The 10,550-nt window shown below is 37.2% G+C and overlaps 1 protein-coding gene across 2 annotated transcripts in view; it reads right to left on the bottom strand.

Annotated features, from left to right (window-relative positions):
• Pros1 (protein S) overlaps positions 1–8,119 on the bottom strand; it is an 84,245-nt gene extending 76,126 nt beyond the window's left edge. For both annotated transcript variants that reach the window (XM_071615434.1, XM_027943178.2), the window contains exon 1: positions 7,915–8,119. In XM_071615434.1, the coding sequence (XP_071471535.1) occupies positions 7,915–7,990 (76 nt within the window). In that variant the 5' untranslated portion in view covers positions 7,991–8,119. The remainder of the gene's footprint in view (positions 1–7,914) is intronic.
• Between the last annotated feature and the right edge of the window lie 2,431 nt (positions 8,120–10,550).

Below are 10,550 nucleotides of genomic sequence, written 5' to 3'. Positions count from 1 at the left end.
CTAAACTTTTCATCTCATTTGCATCTTTTGGAACTCTCCTCTTATTGATCTTAGTCAACTTAGATGTGGAAACTGATCCCTTTTAAAGAACTGATTGGAGGCAGCGGGAGGGGAGGTGGTGAGAAGATCTGCAGTTATTTACATTCAAGCAAGGTTTTCAACTTAAAGTGGAACTTCAAAATGCCAGTTCCTAAAATTCTTTCTCTGCTTCCCTTCTAGTCATAGGCTGCCATGTTGCTCAGCTTCTTTTCTCCTTTCTCTAACATCACACCTTCTCTCTCCTTGATTGCCCTCTACTATGGTTTAAATAGGGTAGTGTCCCCCAAAGGTCCATATGTTAAAGGCTTAGTCCCCCATTAGTACTACTGAGAAATGCTATGGATATTTAGGAGATGGGGGTGTTATGAGATTTCCTCCGGGCACTGGGCCCATACCTGCAATGAAACTGTGGGTTGTGGTCCATTCACTCTCTTCTGCTTCCAGAATAATAAAGTAAGCAGTCTGCTATGTGCTGCTGCTACAATGTGCTAACCTTACTAGAGATTCAAAACAATAGGGTCACTTGAACTTGGACTGGAAGCTCCAAATCTATGAACCCCAATAAACCTTTTATCTATATAAATTAATTGCCACAGATATTTCATCATAGTAATGGAAAGTTAACCAACATCTTCTACTGCCAACCCTCTAACATTCTGTTCATTTCTTAATACAGATCATTTCTCTATCTTCCCTGCTATCTCCTTATAAATTGGAATGTCTTCAAATTTAAATGTGCATAGAAATTATCTGACAATTTTATTAAATCCTGTATTCTGTGTCAATACATCTGGGGTGGGTCCAGAGATACTTCATTTCTAAGATGTTCTAAGGTAAAGCAGTCCATGAGCCACACTTTAACAACAGAGTTATGACCATTTTTCAGGACTTCACTTTCCAAATCTAAAGGAGTTTTTCCATGTATTTATTTATAAGTTAATAATTGTTGTTATCACAGAAATACTTTCAATATCAGCTATTCCCATTTATTTTTCATTCTGCTATATTAAAGTCCAACTCAGTGTAATAAAATGGATTCTGCAGCTGGTGTGTTGGTAAGCATAGTTAATTATGCTATCACAAATCTTATTCAGATCATTAAATATATCAACAAAAGTTAAATATGCAATGAGTATTTATACTCCTTAGAGGAAGAAACAATTTTAACTTTAGAGGAGACAGAGGCAAATGCTAACAAACCATTCCAAGTGTTTCCTTGGGGTAGAATGATTTGAGCAAAAAACACAAGTGAGTTTTGCTATTTCCAAACAAGGCAGTTAAGTACACCTCCTCCATTGTTCTCTTTATTGCAGGGGCACTGCATGCCATGTGCACCATATTGTATAACTAAGATGGAAAACATGTTGGACTTACACGATTAACAAATATATTCTAATTGTTATGGTTTAAATATAAGGTGTCCCCCAAAAGCTTATCTGTGAGACAATGCAAGAAAGTTTAGAGGTGAAATGATTAGGTTATAGGAGTCTAAACCTAGTGAGTGCATTAATCCCCTGACAGAAATTAACTGGGTGATAACTGCAGGCAGGTAGGGTGTGGCTAAAGGAGGTGGCTAATTAGGGGTATATATTTTGTCCCTGGTGATCACAGCTCTCCCTCTCTTTTTTCTTGTTGCCTTCATGTGCCATCCCCTTTCCACCATGATGTTCTGCCTCACCTCTGGCCCACAGCAATAAAGCTGGCCTTCTATGGACTGAGACCTGAAACCGTAAGCCCCCAGAAAGCTTTTATTCCTCTAAAATTGTTCCTGTCAGGTCTTTTGGTCATAGCAGCAAAAAAGCTGACTGAAACACTAATATTGCTAAATCACTGAGATATGAAAATTTGGAGATTAAGTTGGAGTTTGGGGAATTCAAATATTATTATTCCATAGTCTATTTTATCCTAACTAGTACAAGATTATGAAAAAATAAACTAATGCCTGTAACAGAGATTATTCAATAATGTATTAATCTGCTTTTTTGTTAATTCTAAAAATCAAAGGACTCCAATAAAAGCAATAAAAGAGTACTTCACATTTATCCTTTGTATAAAATTAAAGCAAAAGAGTATGAAAAGTAAAACCATGCCAAATAATATTTTAAATACTAGAGAATAATAATTGAGAAAATGACATTTTCTAAATCATTCTTTAATATAAATGGGGGAATGATTCTATAAAGCTCCAATCATGATTTTTAAAATAATGGACAAAATCTTATGAAGTATTCTAAAGTTTGAGTGGACTTTGGACAGACCACCTGAGAAAGCAGCTAGGGTGTGATGAAAAAAAAAGAAAAGTCATCTAAACAGAAGAACCAGAATGTGAAAAAAAAAAAAACAAAAAAAAAACATAGGAAGAATAACTCTTTTTGAGAAGAAGGGCAGGTTATATAGAAAGAGGTAAGAATAGAAGCCTCTAGATCATGAGCCTTGTATACCATGTTCAAATTTGAAAAATACAGGTAAGAGACAAGAAGCAGCAGCAAACACTTTCCTGCTGAGCTTATCTAAGTAAATTGCCATGTTTTAGAGAGGTTCACAAGATGGAAATGGTAGAAAAGTCAGAGAGCTAAGGGCCTCAGTCCTGTAGCTGAAAGAAACTGAACTCTAGGTTGGAACCAAGCTTCAGAAGAGATCTCAGCAAGGGATGACCCTTTGATTTTAGTCTTGTGACCCTAAGTAGTCTCTCTGAACTTGTGCCTGGACTTTCTGTCCTTCAAAACTATGAGATACACTCTGTTACTTTAGGTTGCTAAATTTGTGCTAATCTGTCACACAATAATAGAAAAACTTTTTAAAAGGCAAAAACCATGATTTTGAATCAGGACTAATGTATTAATATCATTACTCTCATTCCATGTGCAAACTAAGGCTGCCAGCTTCAGTTCTAACAATTGGCTTGATTGGCTAATGCCATCCTAGACCAAACTTTGGCACACAATAAATAACACTGAAAAGCCAGACATTCCTTGGTGTAATGGAACAGAAAGAATTCACAAAGACGAGGAGACAAAATTCTGGCTTGAATCTTTCATGTGGTTTCTATCTATTCACTCTCCACCCATCCATCTGATCTCTGAATATATAAGGAAGATAGTTTCATAATTATGATGAAAAATTGATTATTGGGGAATCAGTTATTGGGAGCTCAGTCATTGTCCTTTGGGACACAACATTATCTTCCAAAATGTGGTAAAAAAAAAAAAAAAAAAGTGGTATATTTTCTGTGCCAGCAATCAATAATACATAGTGTTTATTTGTGTGTGTGTGGGAGAGTGTTACTGAGGACCACCCAGGGGTGGTCTACCACTGAGCTACATCTATCCCTCTTTATTTTGAGACATGGTCTTGCTAAATTGCCTAGGTTGCCCTAGAACTTGCAAACCTCCTATCTCAGCTTACTGATTAGCTGGGATTACAGTTGTGTTCGACTAAGCCCAGCTTGTGCTGTTTTTTGAACCAAAATGCACAGGTCAGGAATGAACAAAAACAGGAATGAATTGCTTATCATAATTTGACATTTAGTGATTATTATGGTTGAACTATATCCTCTAAAAAGACACAGAAGTCTTAATTCACTCAATACTATCTAATTCGTGACCTTATTTGGAAATAGTGTCTTGGCAGGTAATAAATTCAACTTAAAATCATTAAAGTAGACCTTATCTGAGTAAGCAGTATCCTTACCAAACAAGGAAATTTGGACATAGAGAAAGATATGTACAGAGGAAAGACAATTTTAAAACATAGGGAGTATGCATCTAATGCAACCAGACACTGGGAGAAAGGCATAGAAAAATATGCTCCCTCATACATTGCAGAAAGAATCAATACTGCTGATGCCTTGAACTCAGACTTCAAGTCTCCAGAATCATGAGAGCACAAATTTCTGTTATTTAAGCCATCCAGTGTGTGGTGCTTTGTTATGGCATGCTAGGAAAGTAATACAGTCACCTCGTCTCAGTTTTTTGCATTCTTTTCTCATCATCTGGGTTCTCCAGAACCAAGAAGGAATGCATTCTCTATGGGACTTAATATACTTCCACTGAGGTTAGAAGCTGAGACTGTTATATAGCCATTTGAAGTTCTTTACAACTCTTGGGGGAAAAAAAGGAAAGTATTATGCTGAAATGTCAATAATAATATGACAATAATCAATACAAAATAGTATTTTTGCCACTATAAACCAGGGTTAGGAAGAGTAGAACTCCTCCAGAATAACTCTTATTCACAATAGAAATGGTGAAAGAGGCAATGGGTATATCATCCCCAGGGAGGAACAACAAGGGCTCAGGTTCTTCTTAAATAAGGGTGTGGTTAATCTCATTGACAAGAAACAAAAATGAGGAGTTTTCTGAGGACAAGAGAGATAGGAGGGTTAGGAATGTAGTTCAGTGGTAAAGTGTTCACTAGCATGCATAAGGCCCTGAGTTTAATCCTCCAGAACTGCTCAGGGATGGGTGGGAGTTAGAAAATGAACAGTGATGGAATTACTACCAAGATCTAGCTTATAACCAAAAGAGAGATGATTAAGTACTAAAGCCACTACCTGTATTCCCTTTCTTGTCTTTTATTTTGGAAGGAGCACATATAAGATGCGCTGGTACACTAAAACATCATTTCATCCATGAAGTACAGAACAAAACCAGTGGAAATATGGCCATCACCTATTGATAGTAAATTAGGAAATGGTACCCTCAGGTCCTCCTTGCTGAATGTGGCGATTGGAACCTATTGAAGAGGGGTTCTTTCTGATATATAATAGTTACTTGAATTATGAGAAATATTTTCAAATGGTATTTGTGGAAAGAAGTGTGTATATTATGAGTCAATAATTAGAATGTGTAGACTTTTCTTGTATCTGTTTTCTTCCAAGAATGCATTCCTTTGTGGCAATTGTCCTTCTGGTACTTCATGTGATTCTAGTAAGCTGTTAATCACAAGACTTCAGAGCCAAAAGCAAAGATAAGTCAAAATGATCAGGCCTCCTAGGAGTCATGAACAGAGACATAGAGGACTAGAAGGCAGGTAGAATGGAGTCATATGATGGCAGTTCCTAAAGTACAATATGTGAGTTCATACTATATAGATCACCTAAGTGCAAGTCTCTGGCTTTCCTAGGTCTGGTTGTCCATTATGCCACTCGATAGATTTTATTTTATTTATTGTTTGGTACCAGGGATTGAACTCAGGGGCACTTAACCACTGAGCCACATCCACAGCCCCTTTAAAAAATATTTTATTTAGAGACAAGATCTCCCTGTGTTGCTTTAGGCCTTGCTAAGTTGCTGAGGTTGGCTTTGAACAAATGACCCTCCTGCCTTAGCCTCCCAAGCCACTAGGATTATAGGCATGTGCCACTGCACCTGGCACTCAACAGACTTCTAATAAATCCACTTAACTCTTCCTTTATTCCTTCCTTCTTTCCTTCTTTCTGATGGCAAGAATAGTGTTGTTGCTCATAGGTAATAAATGCTGATCTATGTATTATTAGGTTTCTTATAATATTTTCAAGATTTAAATCATTTAAACAGATCATTTAAGCTACAAAAAGAATATTAAAGTTGGTGGACAGTGTGTATTATAGAAAACATTACTAGGTTTCCTAGTATAGGATGGTAAGAGAATATGGCATAGATTATTGTTCTTATTGCTGTATCAGAAGCTGTCCTCAAATTTTACTGCACAAACCCTAACTGTAACATAACCTTGATAAAATCTCTCCAGCAGTGCAATATTTTGGACTTTGAAATAAAGAGAATTTAAGAAAAGATAAGGAATAACTCAAGGGACAATTATAGAAGAAGAGAGTACAAAAGGAGAAGGAAAATATGTCCAGTGTAGACTGCAACCACCCAAAAGTGGAAGTCTAGATAAGGCCAAATTAGCCTAGCCAAAATAGATATCCTCTTCCTCCTATTTCCCTGTATCACAAGTCCTTAGAGAGAAAAAAAAAAAAAAAAATATGTAGACAGTATGTATTTTAAATACATAGATTCTCCTCTCACATAAAAATATGTCATCTAATTATATATATACATATATGTACACACACATACCTATAATATCTGAAAAATCAATTAATATCTCTGAGTAATTTATTATTAAAATGAGCTTGAACTACGTGATTTATATCAATTCTCTCAAAAAATATACCTGTAATTTGTTAACTTTTCCTTAAATAGGAACTACATTTCTAAGGGTGATACTTGAATTATAAATAAAATATTTAGAGTTCAAATCATATCTCAAAATTTAAATCTTTGGGTGGTAAAGGACAGGGGACACAGCTCAGTGATAGAGCACTTGCTTAGCATGGGCAAAGCCCAGAGTTAAATTCCCAGCACCACAAACAAACAAAAAACAGAAACAAAAATCCCAATATCTGTTTCCTTATCAGTAAACCAGACATGGTTTTAATTCAATTGAGCAACCACAATTTTAAATGACCATTATAGGGCCAATTATTCCTTATGTGATATATTTGTAGAATTAATTTACCTAGTTTTTCAGTGTCTATGTACAAGTGTTATTGTCCATACATGGATATGTAATATACACACATATATAATTTTTACCTCTGCCTAGATTCAGTCAAAATTTAACAATCTCTACAAAAATAAAGGACCTAGCAAATTCCTGTGATGATAAGCAGAAGTGTGGCAAGCCACTTTTGCCTTTCTCTTCTCTAAAACACGGGTCTTCAGCAAATATTTGGTTGTCCTAATGAACCATATAGATGAGGTTGTACACACAGTCACATACAGCCATAACTAATTATAGGAGTTTGATTGTTGAAGTTTTGCAGTTGTAGCTCTTTAATATAATGTCAACAAGTAATGTTTTAGCCTTTAAATTAGAATTTTAAAAATACATCATTCATCCTTATGATCAATTAATAAAAACAAGTGTAATTTTAGTAATATTCTAATAAATGGCCATCTTTGAAAAGTTTACTTTGGAGCTGTAGGTACACTAAATGTTATTTTTAAGTCAGAGTTACTTCTCTTGTGCCAATTCCTGAGAATAAAACAGCACAAGAAAGCACTTTAAATCGTGAATGTACTTAAACTTTAGAAAATAAATTAGCTGACAAATAAAATGTACCAAAAGCCTTGATACTCTTTATTCATTTTTCAGAGCATACTCAATACACTGCCTTGAACCTGGGTATGGGAACATAAGGAACTGTATATACAAAGATAAAGTGCAAGGAATTCACGCCACCACCTCAGATCCGTGGCACACACTGTCAGAAATCCTGAGTACAAAATGATCTGAGAAATGTAATATTTAACAGTCTCTTTTATTTGAAGATTAGAAATTTTATTTGAAGATTAGACATCTTCCTATTGCTATGCAAAACCTTGGTTATCCTGAAACAGTTCATTTGTCAATGCAGGACAAGCTCAAAGTCCAGAAGTTGCAAAAGGATAGTTTCACTAGGGGTGGGGAGTGCAGGGTGGGGACAGGCTTTAGTACCGGGGGAGGACAGTGCGTTGACTTTTCTTCCTACTCTTACTGCAATGTGCTCATCCTTGTCCTTTAGGATCCTAGGCTGTTGGGGCTGGAGGGAGGGGGTGAGTGAGTACACGTTCTAAATCCTTCATTGATATTCAGCGTCACCCAGGTTCTTGCATCAGTCCTGTAAGCAATACATGATTCTCACGGCAGAACAAATATTGATCCTCCCCACCATTACTCAGCTTGCTAGTCCACAGCTGCTTCCATACAGTGGGTGGTTTTTCAGGACTTAAGGGAAACTTTCTAGGAGGCTGCAATCCTAGAGAAAAAAGTCCTACCAACCAGGGCACATTGTTCAGTTGCCAATGCTGGGGAAGGCAGAAAACAAGACACTATTGATTTACTCACAGTTTGCCTCTGAGACTGGAAGCACTAGGGCGAGGCACGCCAGGAGCGCCCGGCAGCGCCCACCCAAGACCCTCATTTCGAAGACGGCAGAGGCGCGGGCGAGTACAGTAGCGCGTTGCTGAGGTGCCTGAGCGCGGTGCGCTTGGCGGAGCTGCTAGCCCGGGCACTGCTCTTTGAGCACTGCAGCGCCGCGGCGCCTGAGAGCCTGCGAGAGCCGGCGGAACAGCGGGGGCGGGGGGTGGGGGGGAGGGGACCGCCCGCTCCCAGCCCCCAGCCCGAGAGGGGAAGTGATAACAAGGACATTTCCAGGAAGCTTTTCGGAGCTGGGGGGGGGGAAGGGCTCCGGGAGAGTGTTGGAGGCCTAGCAAATACTGCCAGACGTCCTGTCATTCCTCACCAGTTCCCAAGGTCCAGCTTTTCCATTTCTCCAGAATGCGAAGTTTACAAAGGGGAAGAGGTAGAAGAAGGGAACTCAATAAAAATCTTTAAGGGAGGCTGAGTGGCTAGGAGAACTTTGAGGACTTAGAAGAGAGGATCCCCAGGCTCAGGAAGAGAAATCGTAAGAGAATGGATTGCCCAGAAGGATGTTATCCAAACCTAGATGTCAGGGAGAACATTAGGAAGACTGCAGAGAATATAAATAATGGAAGAAATCGGATGGGTTTGATCATACACATTTTTGTTTGGGTCTTGTATTTGTGGTGTAAGAAAAAATATTTTCTTTTTCTTTCTTTTTTTTTTAAGAAAAAAAAAACCAACAATGTATCAAATTCCATCACCTTCCAACTGTTTGTTTTGTTCTCTGCATATTTACCTTTAGTTTTTGTCCTTAGACATCCGAATGTGAAACAGGTTTAGGGCTGCATCTGGAGCTAAACTTCCTGATCTCAAATCTCATATTCTACCACTTACTAATTGTAGCTTTCAGTAAATTGCTTCATCTTTTTAAGTTTCACTCAGTCTTATCATCTGTAAAATAGGGATACTTATAGATTTTCATACAGCTGATAATTTCAGTAGACAACATACAAAGCAATAAGTGTGTATCCAATAGTAGTATTCAATGCATACTTATTATTCATTTTCTGCCCAAATGAAATATCAACTGTTTTCTTATGTGTATGAGTGAAATTTGATAGGGTTCCATATTTTAAAGGTATCTTCCAGCTCTAGCTTTTTACAGTTCTGTGATGCAGCTGGGTGGAATTTGATTAATACTAGAGTCACTTTTTCTCATAAGAGCATGGGCTGAGGAATTTTCATTCACTCTGTAAGGGAGGAAAATTCTTCCTACTATATTCCTTGTATGTTCTGGGCCTTGTCTTAAAATTAAATTGACATAAGATAGACTAATAGGAGAAAACAATAAATAATTACATATGCATGCAGGGAGTTTCACTAAAATATGAAACCAAAGGCGGTGGCCAAATGATTGACACATATAACATCCTAAGCTATGGAATGGTATAGAAGTTGGAGGGACAGGAGGCAAATTAAAGGAAGATAGGCAGAGGAAATGTATTGTCAAGAAGGGTTGCTTTGTTGTACAGGTAAGAGTTTTTCAGGCAATAAAAATTGTCTTCAGAAGTAGCTCTCTTCCTGGCACAAGTAAATACCTTTACTAATGGAAATTTAATTGACAAATGTAAGTTTGCTATAGTTTAGAACTACTATGTCCTCCAAAGACTTGATCATAAGCCTGTGGTGATGGAACCATTAAAAGGTAGGGCTTAGTGGAAGATCACTGGGGACACGCCCTTGAAGGGAATATTGGGAATCCCATACCTTAGTCTCTCTTTTTGCTTCCAGGTGCCATGAGGTAAGCAGCTTTCTTTTGCCAACTGCTCTTCTGCCAAAATGTATTGCAACCAGGCCAAGCAAACATGAATTGAAACCTCTAAAATCCAGAGGCAAAATAAACTTTTCCTCTCTTTAAGATTATTTTCTCTGGTATTTTGTAATAGCAATAAAAAACTAACACAATTTCCTTTACTAATGAAGAAATTAATTATTTTTAGGCAGTTGAGGGGAAAGTAAAGAGGTTTCTTGACTTCTGTTGGTTCTTGATTGCCTTTGACTCAAAATAATACATATGCCAAAATGGCATATTTTGGGATGGTATGTTATAAACCTCTTCAACTCATTGCAAAAAAGCATTATTGAAAGACAGGTGTGGTAGTGCATGACTATAATTCCAGCTACTTGGGAGGCTGAGGCTGGTGGATTTAAATTTCAAGCCATCCTGAGCAACTTAGACCCAGGCTCAAAGTAAAAAATAAAAATGACTCAGGATATAGTTCAGTGGTAGGACACTTGACTAGCATGCATCAGGCCTGGGGTTAGATCCCTAGTACTACAGGAAAAGGAAAAAAAAAAGGCAAATAGATAAAAATAATGACTGAGTATATCTATGACTCTTTTAAATTGTCTTCTTTCTTGGTTCCTTTGACTTCACCCCGTCTATCAGTCTATTTGTTACTTTATTCTCAGTCCCAAATGATTTAAATATAAATACACTTCAAAACTCTGTAGAATTGTTTGGGTTATATTAAACAAAATAATTGATAAGCATTATATTTAATTAATAAATATTTAAATACCTGTAAGCTATGAGACTGCAAATAAAATCCCCATTT

Source organism: Marmota flaviventris, chromosome 8 (assembly GCF_047511675.1).
Source record: "Marmota flaviventris isolate mMarFla1 chromosome 8, mMarFla1.hap1, whole genome shotgun sequence".
NCBI classification, from domain to species: Eukaryota; Metazoa; Chordata; class Mammalia; order Rodentia; family Sciuridae; genus Marmota; species Marmota flaviventris.
This window is presented reverse-complemented; position numbering and strand designations above follow the sequence as displayed.